Genomic DNA, 21,665 nt, shown 5'->3' on the forward strand with positions numbered 1-21,665 from the left:
GTGTTCTCCTGCGTTGTCACCCTGGTGGAGATTTACTATAACTGCAGAGTGCTAAATCTAGTGCAGCTCATGTTTTATTTTTTGGGTCCCGCAACGAGTTGCTGGTATTAGTGCTGGTGTCAGTGCTCTCTATCATGGTGCTGGTGTCAGTGCTCTCTATCACGGTGCTGGTGTCAGTGCTCTCTATCACGGTGCTGATGTCAGTGCTCTCTATTACGGTGCTGGTGTCAGTGCTCTCTATCATGGTGCTGGTGTCAGTGCTCAGTCTCTATCGCGGTGCCTGTGTCAGTGCTCTCTATCACGGTGCTGGTGTCAGTGCTCTCTATCACGGTGCTGGTGTCAGTGCTCTCTATCATGGTGCTGGTGTCAGTGCTCTCTATCATGGTGCTGGTATCAGTGCTCAGTCTCTATCATGGTGCTGGTGTCAGTGCTCTCTATCTCTGTGCTGGTGTCAGTGCTCAGTCTCTATCGCGGTGCTGGTTTCACACAGTGAGGGAGATAGCAGAGGAGAAGCCAATCAGCAGGCAGCGCCAGCACCATGGCTGAGGATCAGCATTGGACTGGCACCTCCAGAACACCACAGTGGAGCCCTGCATAGGTGGGCATAAGGGCCGGGCAGAGGGAGGGGCTCAAGCATAGGTTGGCACACTGGGACACTGGCACAGGACTGTGCTGCCCTGACTGTGGCACTGATCATCTCCTAGACCCCCTTCATAGCCTGGCCTGACCTTGCCTCTCCTCCATGGCCTTCATGCGCTCCTGAATTGTCAAAATTTCACAGATAAAAAAGAATGCTTGTCATTGTCGATCCCAGATTCACTTAATACTTTTGTTATGTCAGTGTCCATGTTGGGGGACTATGTGTTCACAGCTAGTATTTTGTGGCTGAAAATATGACCTGGAGGTTTTTAAGGTTCGCCTGCCATTAAAGTCAATGGGGTCCACAGCGAACTTTGCGGTTCGCAAACTTTTGGCCTCGTTCGCGAAACGTCCTGTCGGAAGTTCATTCATCACTACAGTAGAGGTACCAGAGGGTCAAGCAGAAGAGTAGTTAGGCAGGCCGAGATCAGGTGCAGGCAGATAGCAGGGATGGTAGGTAGACAAGCCGGGTAAGAGATCACAGGCGACAGGTTCTCAGGGTCAGGATACTCGCATGCTGTAGATCAGACAGCAAGATTTCAATGTGACAGACAGAATTAAATAGCCTGTCTGACGCCAACAGGTGTGCACCGGCGCACAGGCACGCACGAAGGCCCAGACTGTCTTTCGCTGGTAGGATCTTTCTGACACTGTGTTTGTTGGATGTTACCCCTGCAAATAAAAACCTTTCAAAAAAGGACTTTATTGGTGTCAGCGTCCAAGGTTGTTGGGTTCTAACTCTGGGAACCCCTAGACGTGGAAGAACAAGCCAAGCGGAGGGAACCGGTAAGCCCAAAAGTTAAGGCCGCCCTGCTAAGGGTTATGGCCGCTACAATAAAAATGAAAAAAAATAGAGCAGAGGCCACAATAGAGGACAGGGGCTGCCTTTGGAGTTTGGAGATAGGCATTAAAACGTATTTACTGCTTGGTGTATTTCATTATCCATTGCCTGGCTACAGTTCTACTTTAAACATGTTCTGCAATAAGGCCATTTTAAACCCCCATCTAAGTAAAAACTGATAGAGTAATGTTAGAAATACATATGACCTTTTGTATTAATGTGCCTACATAGAACTGGTGTTACTCTTCCACCAATTCAGCCTTGAAATATAATAGGTTACTGTGAGGAAATTACTCAGAACACATTGATAAGTAAGCTGCTTGGTGAACTTTGGATGAGTACATGCGGTGTGATATTGATGACTAGGTATAAAGTAAAGCTCAGACTCACCTCTTTCTTGCTTTTCCAGGTCTCTGATGATCTCTTCCTCATGTTTCTTTAGTAATTCATACAATCTGTCTTTGTAACTCTTATTCCAGCCACTGACATAACCAAAGAGAGCTTCCATCTTCTCCTTAGAGGTCTGTCTGCTCTTTAAATATTCATAATTTTCTTTTTTCAGCAGATCCTTCAGATCCTCTAGGATGGGATCCACGTTGGTCACCTTTCTTATAAGTTCCTCACGATGTTTATCTACAAATGGCTCCATGTCTGTAAATTACAGAGAAATAAAGTAATAAACTTACTTTATTGAAAAGAATATACAGAAATTATTTACTTGTTCCAATAGATTTGCAATTCCCTTACTCCTGTGATTCTCTATTTTTGTTTTGCAGCATTGTATCTGGTGGCTATAGAACAAACAGAAAGTGCACAAGGATTGCGTCCCACCTTCATATAACCTTTATTAACCACTTGCTTACTGGGCACTTAAAACCCCCTCCTGCCAAGACCAATTTTCAGCTTTCATCGCTGATGCATTTTGAATGACAATTGCACGGTCATACAATACTGTACCCAAATGAAATTTTTATCATTTTTTTTCCCACAAATAGAGCTTTCTTTTGGTGGTATTTAATTACAGCTGGGAGTTTTATTTTTTTGCTAAACAAACAAAAAAATATGCAAAATAAAAAAAATAAAAAATCATGTTTAATAGTTTGTTATAAAATTAAAAAACAGGTCATTTTTCTCCTTCATTGAAATGCGCTGATGAGGCTGCACTGGTGGGCACTGATAGGCTGCACTGGTGACAGCGTGAGGAGGAAAAATAGCCGATTACCGACTCTGTTGTGTCACATGATTAGCTGTCATTAGCTGACAGCTGATCACGTGGTAAGGGGTCGGGATCGACCCCTTGTTCTGATCTATGATCAGGCGAGTCTCATAGACTCGCTGATCACAGAGCACGCCACATGCGCCCCTCAGGGGGCACACAGGCTGCTCGTGCACGGGACGACATCAATAGACGTCATCCCGGCAAAGCAGGTCCGCGCTGTAGCCGTCATTCAGCTATAGCGCGGATCTCAAGGTTAAAAATACTAAAATTTGGTATTTGCAAATATTCTTTAACCTCTTCCCTCCTGTCCTATTGTAAAATGATGGATGGGTGGGAGCAATGTGACATCCTCCTAGGTTCGTGCTGTCCTCCGGCATGATCTGTCACCCACCGTATACAGTAGTGTATTTAGGATTTGTGCTGCCCTAGGTCTGACTAAACTCGTGCACCCCCTTAAATATGACCCACCCCTTTCTGTCAAGGCCACACCCCTTGCTGTTTAAGACCCACCCTGAAATTTTCAAGTGGGGACACTAGTTCTGAGGGCCTGGGGGGTAATGGATTCCCTTAATTTGCATAGATTTCCTATCACTTCCTGTTTGCCTATGGAGCAGTAAGTGAAGGGAAATTTATGCAATGGGACAGGAGTGGTAAAAAATAAACTGACAGGGGCTATAACCCGCCCACATACCAGAAGCAGTGCTGACACTTTATGGGAGCGCCAGACTAATTTGCCTTCCAGCCCAGTCCGCCCCATAAGACTGGCGCTACGCTGTTACACTTATGCCCCGTACACACGACCGGATTTTTCAACATCAAAAGTCTGACGGAATGATTCCGGCAGACTATTCGATCGTGTCTGGGCTGCAACGGACTTTTGATTCGCAAAAGTCTGACAGACTTTAGAAATGGAACATGCTTCAAATTTTTCCGCCAGAACTCTGCCGGACCCAGAAATCCGCTCGTGTGTGTGCTAGTCTGACGGACTAAAACCGACGCTAGGGCAGCTATTGGCTACTGGCTATGAACTTCCTTATTCTAGTCCAGTCATACGTCATCACGTTCAAATCCGTCGGACTTTGGTGTGATTGTGTGTGGCCAAGTTCGTTCATTCGGAAAGTCCGTCAGAACTCTGTCGGAACTCCGTCAGAACTCCATCGAAAGTCTGCCGGACATAAGTCCTGTCGTGTGTGCGTGGCATAACAGTGTAGCGCAAGCCGGCGGGGACTCTTTCCATGCTGCCCCCCTGCAAAGTGCTTTGTTGGCCTAGGCCAGGATACAGCGTTGACCGTATTCACAGGACATGGCCGATAACAGATCACTGTACTGACCCACTGCTGTGATGTAATCGCTGTGGTCAATCAATGTATATACAGTGCCTTGCAAAAGTGTTCACCCTTCATGGCTTTTTAACTATTTTGTTACATTACAGCTTTTAGTTCAATGTTTTTTTAACCTGAATTATATGTGATGGATCAGAACACAATAGTCTAAGTCTAAGTTGGGGAAGAAAAATTTTGAAAAATATATACATAAAACTATTTTTCAGAAATAAAAAAATTATTATTGGCACATGCGTATGTATTCACCCCCTTTGTTATGAAGCTCATAAAAAGCTCTGGTGCAACCAATTACCTTCAGAGTCACGTAATCAGTGAAATAATGTCCATCTGTAATCTAAGCGTCACGTGATCTGTCATTACATATACACACCTTTTTGAAAGGCCCCAGAGGCTGCAACACCTAAGCAAGAGGCACCACTAACCAAACACTGCCATGAAGACCAAGGAACTCTCCAAACAAGTAAGGGACAATGTTGTTGAGAAGTACAAGTCAGGGTTATGTTATAAAAAATATCCAAATCTTTGATGATCCCTAGGAGCACCAGCAAATCTATCATAACCAAATGGAAAGAACATGGCACAACAGCAAACCTGCCAAGAGACCGGGCAAGGAGGGCATTCATCAGAGAGGCAGCACAAGGTAACCCTGGAGGAGCTGCAGAGTTCCACAGCAGAGACTGGAGTATCTGTGCATAGGACGACAATAAGCCGTACACCCCATAGAGTTGGGCTTTATGGCAGAATGGCCAGAAGAAAGCCATTACTTGTGACCTATTACTTTGACCTATGATGACACATCCATCATGGGGTACAGGACAGCCAATTGAGACATTACAGTACATGGACACTTGGACATTCCCCCTAACTTATAAATAGACCCGATCCGGCGGCCATTTTACATTCTTTCGTATGTCACTATAGGGAGAGGTTGCTGTGTGGAGCAGGGAGAGACTGCAGTGACCCAAATCGCTAGCTATTAGGTCCACAAAAGTTCTTTTAAGGACTGGTATGGTATAGGTGTTAGGTGTAGTTCAGGATATAGGTTTGAGGCACTGCTATTCAAGTCATTGTTGCAGCAGCCTGTATTTTGTCAGTGTAGAGAGAGGGACAGGACGCTGTGTGCAGCAGGGACAGTCAGTTTAATCATTAGCTGTTACTATTAGGTCCACAAAAGTCCTTTTCAGGACTGGTATGGTAAAGTAATACAGGATATAGTTTTGAGTGCTATTCAAGTTATTGTTGCTGCAGTCTGTGTTTTGTCAGTTTAAATAGGGACAGGCAGGAAGCTGTGTGTGGCAGTGAGGGACAGTCAGTTTAATCAGCAGCTGTTACTATTAGGTCCACAAAGGTTCTTTTCAGGACTGGTATGGTAATAGGCTTGTACACGTATAATATTCTTTCTTCCAAATATAGAAAGAATATTATACTTGACTGCTGCCCTTCTGCTGCAGTAGTCCTTTATGAGTATAGGGACTGAGGTATAGTCTGCTAATCTCAACCTACTAGTTGCACAAAGGTCCTTCTAAGGACTGGTAAGGTATAGTGTACTACAGTACATAGGGTTTAGTGAGGTACAGTCTGCTAATCCTTAAGGACTGGTATAGGTCCACAATATATAGGGTTGAAGTGCACTACTGCTGACTGCTGCCCAATTCTGCAGCAGTCCTTTATCAGTATAGGGACTGAGGTACAGTCTGCTAATCACAACCTACTAGTTCCACAAAGGTCCTTATAAGGACTGGTAAGGTATAGTGCACTACAGTACATAGGGTTGAGTGAGGTACAGTCTGCTAATCCTTAACCACTTCCCACCCGGAGCCGTCTACTCCTGATAGGACGTTCAGGAACGTCCATCAGGAGGAGCGGGATCACGCGTGCGCGTGCCCGCGCAGCGGCGCGATCCCGATGCGCCCGGACACGGCGCATCTCAGATCGGCAGGAGGGCTCTGTGATTGGCCCTCCTGATCACATGACGGCCGTGTCCAATCACGGCCGTCATGTGATGTAAACAAACAGCCGGTTGCTAGGCAATCGGCTCCTCCTCTCCTCACACAGAAGTCATCGCTGAGGAGAGGAGAGCAGATCGCTGCAGCCGGCTGATGATCAGTGAGTATGAGCTGCTTTTTACAGCTTTTTACTCACTGATCACCAGTCTAGTGTACACAGTAAACACACCACACAGTAAACACATCACACAGTATAAACACAATGTCCCCACACATGTCCCCAAAACATACATGTCCCCAAATAATAAAAACACATGTCCCTAATAATAAAAACATGTCCCCCACATATGTCCCACTAAAATCACATGTCCCAATGATTATCTGCACACATATGTACGTGATCACCTGCACACATATGTCCGTGATCACACAAACCAATTATTATACACTTAACGGATTTTTTTTTTTACCAAAAACATGTAGCAGAATACATTTTGGCTTAAATTTATGACAAAATTTGATTTTATTGGATTTTTATTGAAGTAGAAAAAAGAAAATATTGTTTTTTTTTTCCAAATTTCCGCTTTTTTGCGCTTATATCGCAAAAAATAAAAAACTGAGTCGTGAATAAATACCACCAAAATAAAGCTCTAATTGTGCGAACAAAATGATAAAAATTTCATTTGGGTACAGTGTAGCACGACCGCGCAATTGTCACTGAAAGCGCTAGAGCGCTGAAAGCTGAAAATTGGGCTGGGAAGGAAGGGGGCGAAAGTGCCCTGTATTGAAGTGGTTAAGGACTGGTATAGGTCCACAATATATAGGGTTGAGGTGCACTACTGCTGACTGCTGCCCAATTTTGCAGCAGTCCTTTATCAGTATAGGGACTGAGGTACAGTCTGCTAATCACAACCTACTAGTTCCACAAAGGTCCTTATAAGGACTAATAAGGTATAGTGTACTATAGGACATAGGGTTGAGTGAGGTACAGTCTGCTAATCCTTAAGGACTGGTATAGGTCCACAATATATAGGGTTGAGGAGCACTACTGCTGACTGCTTCCCTATTCTGCAGCAGTCCTTTATCAGTATAGGGACTGAGGTACAGTCTGCTAATCACAAACAACTAGTTCCACAAAGGTCCTTATAAGGACTGGTAAGGTATAGTGTACTACAGTACATAGGGTTGAGTGAGGTACAGTCTGCTAATCCTTAAGGACTGGTATAGGTCCACAATATATAGGGTTGAGGTTCACTACTGCTGACTGCTGCCCTATTCTGCAGCAGTCCTTTCTCAGTATAGGGACTGAGGAACAGTCTGCTAATCACAACCTACTAGTTCCACAAAGGTCCTTGTAAAAAGTGAAGTAGAGTAGTAGAATGTAAATGTAGTGGAAACTCTACATACTCACAGGGGCGTTTCTTAATGAATAGCAAAATCTTTGTGTAATATGTGAATCAGTAACCATTCTCCTAAAGGGTGTGTAGCAGAGATATGTATGTCTTCCTCCATGGCATTTCAAACTTACTTTCAGGAGTAGAAATTGAAGAATCCTTCGTTCGTCCAAAATAGTTGGTTTATTGTTCAGAAAGATAAGCAAAGACAAGATTGACATCTGGTAACACATGGCATGGTGAAGGCCTCAGAAGGAGGAAAGGGTCATCTGATCTACATTCTCCAAAGTGTAGAGTTCTTTCTTTCCCACCGATCTTCCTCTCTCATAATCTTACTCCCTTCTTATACTTTTCATGATGTTATGTCAGCATATCCTAATAACTCCCACATTTGCATATATACCCAATATGGTTCAGTCTATAGATAAGTAGCATAACTCCACCCATTGTCCTGACTAACTCAAAAATAGAAATACCTACTCAGCCAAACCAATCCCATCTAAACTCTGTGTTGTTCTGTGACCTTTAGAAACCATCACTTATTACCGAACATATAACTTACATATATTTTCAGAAACTTTTATCACTTAAGATATTAATCAACTCAAAAACTTCTAACAATTCCCCCTCAATGCACTATATTCAACAAATAAGTGCATTCATCTTAAATAATAAATGTCTCTGATTCTCTTTTTTTTCAATACAAACAATACAATAAACATTAATACAATACACATAAATACATTTTAGTGAGTCAGATATTGTACATAAACATTTTCAAAAATTCTGAGATGTTGCTATGAAAAATATTTAACTATTTCATTCCATTATATGACACACTCTCTATGTGTATTCTTATCTGTGAAACCACTGACCTACTGACCTTTAGTCATAAACTCTGGACATAGAGAACAACTGGTACCAAAATGACATTCACACAACTTAAATATTACCTAAATCACTCACACTTCATTTATAGCCCTTTCATACACATTTTTAATCAATTGTTCCAGATGTACCATAGCTAATCACTGGATCAGATAAACCAGAAGTCATTTTCCGACTAAAAATACTTGTCATAATTTTTCACCTTTTTTTTTCATTTCTTCCTTAATCAATTTATAAAATTGTTTCATTCTAACCCTAATACAGATTTGAAACAAAATACATAAAAACTTTCCCATTAGTTGATTGTCATATTTTATATATTCTAACTATCATTCTATTTATTTTTCGATTTATTTATCCATCTATCCATGACCAGCAAGCAACTTTTTCTATTTTTTTTTTTTTTAAACATTCCAAAATTATTTAAATTCAACAATAACTTTGTTTAGACACATTGAAATCCTTTTCGTCATATACTCTAATTATACCTTTTTGTCTTTCCTATTATCTTATTACTATCATCATTATTCAGATAATTTATAAAAAATTCTTATGAGAAGCACATCCTAACTCCCCCTCACATAATGATCGACCGATCAATATGTCGCTTTTGATGCAAGTCCATATGAATAAATCATTGAAATTCACCAAAAAATGATAGTCCTTGATAACATAATCAAAAAATAATAATTTTTGAAAAAACAAGAAATAGTAACAAATAGAAATTTAGTTGTGCTTGTTGAATTGTCATGGGAAATTTTCAAAAAACGAAATAAAAAATTAAAATAAAATCATTTTCTTTAAATTTAGAAACAAAAAGACATATCTATAAAAGAAAATGAAAACAAGTATCAAATTCTTTTAAAAATTATGTTTTCCTAAATAATTTTCATTAATCAATTAAACCATTTTAGAATGATAATTCTGTCTGTATTTACCCATTTTATTCTTATTTTTACCAATTATTTTTATTTTTAACAATTATTATTTTTATTTTTAACAATTATTTTTATTTTTACCAATACTTTTGAAACAAAAAACTATAATCCCAATGTACATTAAAAATAACAAAATAATCTTCCCAATTTATATCCCAGTTGTCATTTTTGTTGACATCCTTGGTACCTTCAGATCTATAATTCTTAACCATAACTTTAGCTACTGGAATAAATTACTAAACATACTCATTAGAAGTAGAAATCTCATTCAAGACATCATTTCCATTTAAATTTAGCAAAGGCCTAGCCATGTTTTGTGAACAAACTTCTGAAATACCTATTCTTGTTGTTTGCAAAATTTGCATCCACACTACTTTCTATACAACAGATTATATAAATAACTAAGTATGCCAATCTCAAAAGACTGTCATTAACTCAAAAAGTTAACAAAACCTATGTTTAGAAAATAGTAAAGTTTTTAAACTAAAACTATATCAGGTAAATATGTCACCCAATATTTACCTTTATCATCTTAACCAATACTATTCATACGTTCTACAATACCTGAGTACTTAAGATGATAAGAAACAAAAACTTTACTAAACCTAAAATAGCATACATGTCCTTCACTACCTGTCCTATAAAATTTTAAATCATTAACTGATTCCATGGTTTGAAATCCAACCCCAATGGAATATGACATAAGTTCACAACAACTTAGCTTTTATAAAAAATATTATTTTTTCTAGAATTATCTCAATTAATTTATCAAAAAAATTAACTAAAAATACAACATCCTTGTAATCCTCCTATAGCAAATGAAAAAACTAATATAAATCAATCTATATAGATTTGCCAAATCCCTCAATGCTTTGTAGTATCAGGTTAAGCCTCTTTCACTTTAGATAATTCTATAAACAAATAAAACAATTTTCAGAAGTTTGATGACAAAGTGTTCTAAAATTAGTAGTTCAGAATTTTTATAAGCTAAAACAAAAAATCAATCAATCAGGTACCTGGATATGCAAAAATAAATATTTTCATTTAAAAACAACTCTATCCATTATTATTGGAATCCAATTATTTTTACAATAAATGTTCTCCTTTTTCAGTCTGTACTGATTCTAACTAAGACAACATGTCATATTCCCCCTCTTTATCCTGTGACTAATATTAAATCTTCTAAAAGAATAATCTTGCCAGATTACTGTTTTTTTCTCTACACTGACAACTTATTTTAATTTTGTAAAAGAATATTAATTTAGGTTGGGCTTTCCTAAATATTCTGTTTCTGAAAGAAATTTGATCATGTTGAAGTTTCTTTTCAGAACCCAGCATTCCCCTCATACAGTATGATTGAATGAACCACACCTGCTCTGTCACTGACTGCTAAACCAACACATGGCAGTCTTAAATTCAGCTTTCAATGTGTCCACTAAAAGTTGAAAAAGTGACATTCTCATGATTAATTTACACAACTGTGGCTCTATCCCTCACACTACAACTGATCTTTTTAACATCCAATTGCCATTAGACAAAGCTGTGTGTATTGACACCTCCTGTTTTCCTTGAAATAACACCTTTAGTGTAACATAAGATATTTTCAAAACAAATGGTGCTAAACCCACAATGTCTCAGATCTGTAGCATTGGACAATGCACCCCTAACACATTTATTTATATATACCAATGAAATTGTCTCATCATCCACATACAACTTGAATGCAAAATGACTGAGAGAGATTTCTATAATTTACCAAAAATACTAAATTAATAAGGGCTTTCTTTAGATCTTCAAATGTTTGTATATAAGTTATCTTTTGTTATTAAAAATATATTTTCCCTACAGTAAGCCTATATAATTCATTAAAATTTACTCAGACAGATACTTTGTCTGCAAAAATCTCAATGAACTCTCGAAAAAAGTTATTAAGGCCTAAAAAATCTTATTTTTCAAAACAATTACTTTTAGTAAGTAACGATACCTTTTAAATATATATTTTCCTCATCAGTGAACCCTCTTCCAAGTATCTGTAAAATTTAACACAAAAATGTATTGTGCTTTGATCCATAAAAGTGAAAAATGTCATGGCATGACTGACCAGTCTGTAACTTGATCTGCATCTCTCTGTTGGTAATGCACTCCTCACATGTCACATACTCTTCAGAGAATGATCTGTTACTGACAGTCTTAGCTACCATGCTTTGTACACCCTATACTGTACAATTCGGTAACAATCTTGTTTCTTGTTTTTTAAAATGTTTAACCTTTTTATCACTTTTTAAACATATTTTGTTTGTACATCTGCGAGAAATCATGTACACCATATTATATGACTTTCCTGATTATAATAATGACAAAAAAGTTGTCATGTTGTTTAGAAGACAATCTCGTGAAACTCACAGATTGGGTCCTACCCATGACCTGCGATTGACCATTTCCCTGAGAAAACTTCTCCCGCAACAAAAGTCCTTACTTTTACCAGAAATACGAATTTACTAAAACTTTTCACAATAGTTATTTTTACAATTTTTTTAGATTGAACAAAAACTTTCATATTTTAATATTTTTTTCTGGATAATCTTAAGTAAATTAGAACAATTTACTACTTTTAATTTAATAACCAAATCCAAGTTTGGAATTTTTTGTAAAAATTGCTCAATCCTTAACTTATTATTTCCTGCAACCAAATCTGTAGAATTTTTGTAAAACACTAAACATCATGTTTTTTCCATTATCTCAATTTCATACAGTTCTTTCCACATTTTAATCAATATTTTTTCTCTGAAAACTTTGTTCAGGGCTTAATACATAAAGATATACATGCAACATTAAACTTAATTTTCTTCTTAATGAACTTCTTTTCTCTCTGGCATAAATTAATTAATTACCTTACTACTGCATGTATTCCTATATTCCATACATATGAAATATATCAATTTCCCGATCGTACTGAGACTTACTTCTGAGCCTAGAGATGTTAACCATTGCCATATTACCCTTTTATATAAACAGACACACTCACCCCTTGTTAGTATGATAGTCCTGTGTGTACTTAAAATAAAACAAGAGATGAATAATGTCCCTTTAACTTTGTTGTTCGTTGCTTTATCTTTCTTTTTCTTCTTTTCTTGTAGCTCTTTGCCTTGTTCCTTGAATTGTGTGCTGTAGTGTGCTGTAGTGTCTTGCCTGTTGATCTATTCTTTGCCTTTGTGCTTGGACCTTCCATCTTCAAACATCAAAATCCGACTTCCATATCAGCTCACCTAAAGTGTACATTTGCCTTTGTACCTACAATGGTGACTTTATCAAATAACGTGAAGTCTTTGTTCCTATTTCAACACTTTTTTCTTCTTGGGTAACAACCCAATATATCTTATGTGAGACTCTCTCACCTTCTTAGGAACTAACCTTGGCAGATATCTTCACGTACGTAACTAAATTACGTCTTCACAAAGTCCTGGATTATCCAAAAATAACTTGAAGTATACCATCCAACTGGCCTTGTCAATCAACTTCGAAGGCTGTATCTTTTTTTTTTTTTTCTGTGTACAGAGAGGTGAGAAAACAAAGAGAAAAAAAACTCACCCTCCACTGTTTACTTGACCGTTGTCCACATCTGACGCAAACGCCTCCTTCTAGGTTCTTTAATCATTTGTTTCCGAGACTTGACAAATCTCATTTCCCCCCTTTGTCAAGGAGTAGGGAAAAAAATTGATAATTTCGGCTGGCTCGACAATGTAAAAAGTGAAGTAGAGTAGTACAATGTAAATGTAGTGGAAACTCTTCATACTCACAGGGGCGTTTCTTAATGAATAGCAAAATTTTGTACAGATACTTGACTGCTCACTAAAAGATATTTTTGAGGAAGATAGCTTTAAAGAATATCGTAAAAGATATCCTCTATGGTTCAGAGCTTTATCAGGCAAACACATTCAAATAGATGTAAAAGGAAGACAGTTTCAGAAATGTACACCAGCACATGTTTATACAGCTGTATCTGAGAAGTCTTCATCTCAGGTTTCCAGCATAGGAACAGAGAAGGACATAGAATCAGTACTTGTTACTGAAGAACATTCTAACACTAGAATAAAAGCTTCAACACAGAATACAGTTACACATATTTTTAATCTTTTAGAGATGAGAACAAAAGCATAGTCCATTGTTATCTCTGGGTGATATAAAAACTTTGTTTGTAAAAATATGGATTTGTATCATGACTAAGAAGAAATGTTGCATTCTGTCATACCTAAACTTCACAGTACATATGTTTTATAGCTGAGGTCATTTTAGACAGGATAAGGACAGTACATTGTCATACAGAAGTTCTCTTTGAAGGAAATACAAGATAGTATTATTTTACATATAGCTTAATGAATTCATAAAGTTATGTCCTACAATGTTTTAACATTTGTTGAAAAAATAAAGAATAAGTTACAAGAATTTAATGTAAATATTTTATGCCTAATTAATGATACTGCATCTCTTTTACAGATATGGCATCTAAAATCAAATAAATATGGAGGATAGCAAGCTCCTATGAAGAGCAAAGAGAATATCAGGAAATTCAAAGTTAAAGAAGAGATCCTCTCGGAAAGAATATTGGATAAAAGATTTATATTTCATATTTATGACTGATTTATCTTATTCAACAAGGTTTTTCTAACCTAACAGAACTTGAAGAAGAAATTTTAAAGAAATTTCATAAAGAAAAAATTAATCAGAAGAAACTTTATCTATCTACTATAGATAAACAATTTAGGACTGAAACATTTATCCACATATATATTTTTTTGATAATCCAATTATTCTGATAGTAATGTTCATATTAAGTTAGGATTATCATTATTATTTTTATTTATTTTTCCTTATTCATATATTGAATATTTTTAGGTTACAAATGCACAATCATTAATTCTAGTTAGTAGAACATCTTTTGTTCATAATTTAGGAAGCATATCACTATTAATAGAACTATGGAAAGTTATGACAACTTTTAGAGTGTAAAGTATATTTCCAAAGAGCTAAAATATTATTTGAGCACAAATATGGAACTATATTATTGCATCATTTATTTGTTTTAATAATAATAATAATAATAATAATAATAATAATAATAATTATTGATATGAGTCATGATTATGTTATACTTAAAAAAAAAAAAAAACTATACAATTATTTTAAGATTTTGAATAGATAGATCTAAGAGGAGTTAAAAGTAAAGCGAATATCATTTAGAATGAGAGTTATTTCTAGCTGCTTCAGTTCTGAGGAATATTGTGTCCGATCATTTGATACAAGGATGAGTGAATGTGACATAAATTATGTTATGAATGTATTTGATCAATTTGATATGATTAATCATAATTCAGGGGGGATTGTTAGAATATTATTCCAAATTCATAATTCGGCACTTATAGGTGTTATAATATATTTATGGCAAGCTTGCAAAACATATTTGGTTTTATGATTAATCATAATAAAAAGTATGTGTGAATGACCTTGATCAAGTGTTCAGTGAAACATATCCTCATCTAAAGCTGAGTTAGTAATAGGTTTCTGATGTAACCAATTTGAGTATGACATATATGGTATCTTGGTACAGAATGTCATGAGAAGGCAAAAATAGACATGTGTCTACGTAGCAAAAGCAATGATACATTGTGGATTATATCTTGTTAAAATAAGTTTAGAGAAGTCTCAGTCATGTTAATACATATTAGTACATAGTTACTTAATGTAAAGTTGCTAATATGTGTTCATATTATGTAAATGTATGGTTATGACATTATATGAACAGCACATTATGTCACGTATGGAGTGTTACATGTGAGCTTGTCAATCAAGCTCCATATGACTCTGTGAGATAGTATCTACTTTTGGATCGCACATTGCGGAAGTTAGCAGACATGAATGTGTGCCATACAAGGTTCTAAAATTGTGAGGTTATGACATTCACATGTAGCATAAAAGCCAAGATGTTTCGAGATTGAAGGCGGGCACTCATTGACTGACACACACACGTACCCTCATACTCTCACAGACACGCACACATCCTGACATATTCACACAGAGACTGATGACTTGGGACAGCTTAATTCTGCCAGAAGTCTAAGAACGTCATTTCCTGCTTCTTCTTGGAGGACACACACGAGGTCAATATGGACAGAAGGCAGCACCATTGAAACACACATGCTTTCATAAGCTTATTACAGCTTTATAACTATTCAATTTTAAAAAATTTTACCTACACTGAACTGAACTATTATACTTTTTACATTGTATTTATGATGCCAACTGTGTGACAAATAAACTCACACTTTCTTTTAAGTCAGTTTGACTATCAATGCTATTGATTCGGAAACGCCTCTGAGATACAAGAATATAGATATTTTTAATATTCTTCAGTCCTTATAAGGACTGGTAAGGTATAGTGTACTACAGTACATAGGGTTGAGTGAGGTACAGTCTGCTAATCCTTAAGGACTGGTATAGGTCCACAATATATAGGGTTGAGGTACACTACTGCTGACTGCTGCCCTATTCTGCAGCAGTCCTTTATCAGTATAGGGACTGAGGTACAGTCTGCTAATCACAACCTACTAGTTCCACAAAGGTCCTTATAAGGACTGGTAAGGTATAGTGTACTACAGTACATAGGGTTGAGTGAGGTACAGTCTGCTAATCCTTAAGGACTGATATAGGTCCACAATATATAGGGTTGAGGTACACTACTGCTGACTGCTGCCCAATTCTGCAGCAGTCCTTTATCAGTATAGGGAGTGAGGTACAGTCTGCTAATCACAACCTACTAGTTCCACAAAGGTCCTTATAAGGACTGGTAAGGTATAGTGTACTACAGTACATAGGGTTGAGTGAGGTACAGTCTGCGAATCCTTAAGGACTGGTATAGGTCCACAATATATAGGGTTGAGGTGCACTGCTGCTGACTGCTGCCCAATTTTGCAGCAGTCCTTTATCAGTATAGGGACTGAGGTACAGTCTGCTAATCACAACCTACTAGTTCCACAAAGGTCCTTATAAGGACTGGTAAGGTATAGTGTACTACAGTACATAGGGTTGAGTGAGGTACAGTCTGCTAATCCTTAAGGACTGGTATAGGTCCACAATATATAGGGTTGAGGAGCACTCCTGCTGACTGCTTCCCTATTCTGCAGCAGTCCTTTATCAGTATAGGGACTGAGGTACAGTCTGCTAATCACAAACTACTAGTTCCACAAAGGTCCTTATAAGGACTGGTAAGGTATAGTGTACTACAGTACATAGGGTTCAGTGAGGTACAGTCTGCTAATCCTTAAGGACTGGTATAGGTCCACAATATATAGGGTTGAGGTGCACTACTGCTGACTGCTGCCCTATTCTGCAGCAGTCCTTTCTCAGTATAGGGACTGAGGTACAGTCTGCTAATCACAACCTACTAGTTCCACAAAGGTCCTTATAAGGACTGGTAAGGTATAGTGTACTACAGTACATAGGGTTGAGTGAGGTACAGTCTGCGAATCCTTAAGGACTGGTATAGGTCCACAATATATAGGGTTGAGGTACACTACTGCTGACTGCTGCCCTATTCTGCAGCAGTCCTTTATCAGTATAGGGGCTGAGGTACAGTCTGCTAATCACATCCTACTAGTTCCATAAAGGTCCTTATAAGGACTGGTAAGGTATAGTTTACTACAGTACATAGGGTTGAGTGAGGTGCAGTCTGCTAATCCTTAAGGACTGGTATAGGTCCACAATATATAGGGTTGAGGTGCACTACTGCTGAATGCTGCCCTATTCTGCAGCAGTCCTTTATCAGTATAGGGACTGAGAGTTTTGTCACAGGGTCATGTAAAAAATGACAGGCAGAGGAAGAGGCATGCCCTTCCGCAGAGGTGGTAGGGGTAGGGCAGGAGCAACAGGCTTGAGCCAAAGTGGGAAGTTGCAGAAGGTGCGTTCAATTCATTTAAAGGACGCACCAGACTTGGTTGAGTGGCTCACTCAGCCTTACTCTTCTGCACCCTCCTCATCCTCTCGATCTGCACCCTCTTCTTCACTCTCTGCTATGTGCACCCCCAAAGACACTACCACCACCAACACCACCACCACCACCACCACATACCCTCCGCTTGAGTCACAGGAATTATTTTCCAATCATATCAAGACATTTCTGATGCGCAGCCACTCTTGGCATTGGCTCAGGAAGAGGAGGTAGCAACAACCGCCACTCAGAAGTCTGACGACAGTACCCAGATCAGTCCAAGAAGGAGGTTGGTCCCCGGTGTTGCTGCCTACTCCGAGATCTCTACTTATAGCGGTGGGGAAGGTGACGTCGATGATGACGTGTCTAGTGATGTCATGTGGGTGCCCACAAGAGAGGAAGAGGAGGGGAGTTCAGAGGTAGATATGGACCATCAGATAGGGAGGAGAAGCAGGAATAACTTACATTGCACAGAAGGGACAAAGCAGACTGCAAATGTATCAGGAGCGAGTCATCGACCATGGACGGTCACATCTGGCGCTCCCATGACGCCAGCACATGGCTCCGCAGTGTGGGCTTTTTTTAACGTGTCCGCTGCTGACAATAGTGTTGCCATCTGCAATCTCTGCAGTCAATGCATTAGTCGCGGTAAGCCCAACACTCACCTAGGGACGACTGCCTTAAGAAGGCACATGAGCTGCCATCACCGAGCCCAGTGGGAGCAACGGAACACACAAAGCCACACTCCAGGCTCTCACCGTCCAGTCTCGTCTTCTACTTCTCCTTCTCCTCTCTCCTCACAATTGTCCTCCACTCCACCTTCCATCACACCAGGCTCACGTTTTTCTGCAAAAAGGCAGGCTTCCGTGGGCCTAATGTTCGAGCGTAAAAAATGATGACGCCGGATAACCCTCTTGCCCAACGGTTGACGGCTGGCTTGTCAGAACTGATAGTCCGCCAACTACTGCCATATAAACTGGTGGACTCGGAGGCCTTTCGAAAATTTGTGGCCATTGGAACACCACAATGGAAGGTCCCAGGAAGGAAGTATTTCTCAGAGAAGGGCATCCCAGAGCTATATGGCCATGTTCAGCAGCAAGTGAATGTATCTCTGGCACTTAGTGTCGGTAATAAAAGATACATCTGACCACAGACACGTGGTCTAGCAAACACGGGCAGGGAAAGTATATCACTTTTACTGCCCACTGGGTGAACCGTCTGACGGCCGTCAAGCATGTAACCCGTGGCACCCGTGTAGATTTGGTTTTACCGCCACGGATTGCATGCAGGCCTGGCTCTTCTTCTCCTCCTCCTCCTACTCCATCCTCCTCCCTCTCCTCCTCGGCTGACTCCTCCTTTTCCGCTGCTAGTGTCTCTTCCGCTGCGCCGCCCAAGCTCCCCAGAACCTATTTGACATGCCAGGTGAGACGTTGCCATGCCGTGCTGCGTCTGTTGTGCCTGGAAACCAAGAGCCACACTGGCCTGGCACTCCTTTCAGCTTTGCGTTCACAGGCAGATCAGTGGCTAACTGCTCAATTTGACAGTTGGTAAAGTGGTGTGTGACAACGGTGCCAATCTGCTTAGCGCATTGAAACAGGGCAAAATTACGCACGTGCCATGCATGGCACACGTCTTAAACTTGGTCGTGCAGCGATTCGTTATCAAATACCCTGGGGTCCAGGACATCTTGCGGCAGGCAAGGAAAATCTCGGCCCATTTCAGAAGATCTTACATGGCCATGGCTCGCCTTGCTGACATTCAGCAGCTACACAATCTACAGGTCAGACGTCTTATTTGCGATTGCCCGACGTGATGGAATTCAACCTTCTATATGCTTGATCGGCTGCTCCAGCAGAAACGTGCAGTTAACGTCTACCTGTATGAACTCTGCGGCAGAACAGGTTCTGGGGAGCTGGGTTTTTTTCACCGCGCCATGCGCGACGCATGCAGGCTTCTGCAGCCATTTGAGGAGATCACCAAACTGGTCAGTCGCAGCCATGGCACCATCAGTGACATGGTACCTTATGCCTTCTTTATGGAGTGTGCATTGCGTCGTGTCATTGATCAAGCTGTGGAGGAGCAGGAGCGGGAAGATGAGGAAGTCGCAATGCTGGATGAATTCCCAGGGGGGGCTACTATCTGAGACAAGTCAACAACAGGAGTCTGAAGAGGAGTCAGAGGAGGATGGTGTCGGGGCGGATGAGGAGGAGCAAGAAGAGCATGCTTTAAACCTTTCTGGGCTCCCTGTTGTTGTGCGTGGATGGGGAGAAGAGAATGAAGAGGACGACATTATCCTGGATGATGAGCAGGAGCCAGACCACCACACCGCTTCCAGTTTAGTGCAAATGGGGGTCTTCATGCTCCAGTGTTTTAATAGGGACCCCCGTATAAAAAGCATAAGGGTCAAGGACCGGTACTGAGAGGCAACGTACTTAGACCCCCGGTACAAACACAAAATGCCGGAAATGTTACCGCCGTCACAGAGGGCTGTCAGAATGGAGCACTTCCAGGCCTTGCTTTGAGAAATGCTGCATTCTGCTTTTGCGTGCGCTGGCAGAGGAGCAATTCCCACTCCCAGAGAAGGAGTTGCGGGTACCAATCCAACAGCGCCTGCAAGAAGAGGCCGGTTTGAAGATATGTTGGTGACTTCTGATATGAGGTCATTCTTTCAGCCGACCCATCGACAGGTGTCATCCGGATCCAGCATCAGGGAACACCTAGACCGTCAGGTGTCCGACTACATCGGGTTAACGGACGATGTGGACGCTCTGAGGAGTGATGAACCCCTGGACTACTGGGTGGGCAGGCTTGACCTCTGGCCAGAGCTTGCCCAATTTGCAATCGAACTGTTGGCTTGCCCCTCGTCCAGTGTCCTGTCCGAAAGGACATTCAGCGCAGCAGGGGGGATCGTGACCGATAAGCGTACTCGCCTAGCTCACGACAGTGTTAACTACCTCACATTTCTAAAAATGAATGAGGCATGGATCTCGGAGGAATTCAACACATGTGACCAGAAGACCATGCATAAACGATTTTTTTAATCGAGCACACATACCTTCTTTCTTCATTTAGCTCACTTCCTTGTCCAAAAAAGCACACCGTACTATATGCCCGTACCCTCCTGTTTGAAGAGGTTAAGCGGTTTCATATTTCTACTGGGGCTGCTTATTTTGAGGGGCTCCCACCATCCCTGTGCTGTGCTGACATCCTCCTGGGGCTGCTTATTATGAGGGGCTCCCACCATCCCTGTGCTGTGCTGACTTCCTCCTGGGGCTGTACCTCTGCTGTGCATATTATGAGGGGCTCCCACCATCCCTGTGCTATGCTCATTATGAGGGGCTCCCACCATCCCTGTGCTATGCTCATTATGAGGGGCTCCCACCATCCCTGTGCTGTGCTGACTTCCTCCTGGGGCTGCTTATTATGAGGGGCTCCCACCATCCCTGTGCTGTGCTGACATCCTCCTGGGGCTGCTTATTATGAGGGGCTCCCACCATCCCTGTGCTGTGCTGACTTCCTCCTGGGGCTGCTTATTATGAGGGGCTCCCACCATCCCTGTGCTATGCTGACATCCTCCTGGGGCTGCTTATTATGAGGGGCTCCCACCATCCCTGTGCTGTGCTGACTTCCTCTTCGGGCTGTACCTCTGTTGTGCATATTATGAGGGGCTCCCACCATCCCTGTGCTATGCTCATTATGAGGGGCTCCCACCATCCCTGTGCTATGCTCATTATGAGGGGCTCCCACCATCCCTGTGCTGTGCTGACTTCCTCCTGGGGCTGCTTATTATGAGGGGCTCCCACCATCCCTGTGCTGTGCTGACCTCCTCCTGGGGCTGTACCTCTGCTGTGCATATTATGAGGGGCTCCCACCATCCCTGTGCTGTGCTGACTTCCTCCTGGGGCTGTACCTCTGCTGTGCATATTATGAGGGGCTCCCACCATCCCTGTGCTATGCTCATTATGAGGGGCTCCCACCATCCCTGTGCTATGCTCATTATGAGGGGCTCCCACCATCCCTGTGCTGACTTCCTCCTGGGGCTGCTTATTATGAGGGGCTCCCACCATCCCTGTGCTATGCCGACATCCTCCTGGGGCTGCTTATTATGAGGGGCTCCCACCATCCCTGTGCTGTGCTGTGCTGACTTCCTCCTGGGGCTGTACCTCTGCTGTGCATATTATGAGGGGCTCCCACCATCCCTGTGCTATGCTCATTATGAGGGGCTCCCACCATCCCTGTGCTGTGCTGACTTCCTCCTGGGGCTGCTTATTATGAGGGGCTCCCACCATCCCTGTGCTGTGCTGACTTCCTTCTGGGGCTGTACCTCTGCTGTGCATATTATGAGGGGCTCCCACCATCCCTGTGCTATGCTCATTATGAGGGGCTCCCACCATCCCTGTGCTATGCTCATTATGAGGTACTCCCACTATCCCTGTGCTGACTTCCTCCTGGGGCTGCTTATTATGAGGGCCTCCC

General features: G+C 40.9%; 1 protein-coding gene across 1 annotated transcript in view; it reads right to left on the minus strand.

Moving 5' to 3' along the window:
- Positions 1–1,703: 1,703 nt before the first annotated feature.
- Positions 1,704–21,665, minus strand: part of LOC143925651 (apoptosis-associated speck-like protein containing a CARD) — a 128,482-nt gene continuing 108,520 nt past the window's right edge. The window contains exon 2 of the mRNA XM_077450117.1: positions 1,704–2,131. Within this exon, the coding sequence (XP_077306243.1) occupies positions 1,704–2,129 (426 nt within the window). The 5' untranslated portion in view covers positions 2,130–2,131. The remainder of the gene's footprint in view (positions 2,132–21,665) is intronic.

Source organism: Lithobates pipiens, unplaced genomic scaffold (genome assembly GCF_037356315.1).
Source record: "Lithobates pipiens isolate NorthernLeopardFrog02 unplaced genomic scaffold, aLitPip1_a1.2 Scaffold_22, whole genome shotgun sequence".
Classification (NCBI taxonomy): domain Eukaryota; kingdom Metazoa; phylum Chordata; class Amphibia; order Anura; family Ranidae; genus Lithobates; species Lithobates pipiens.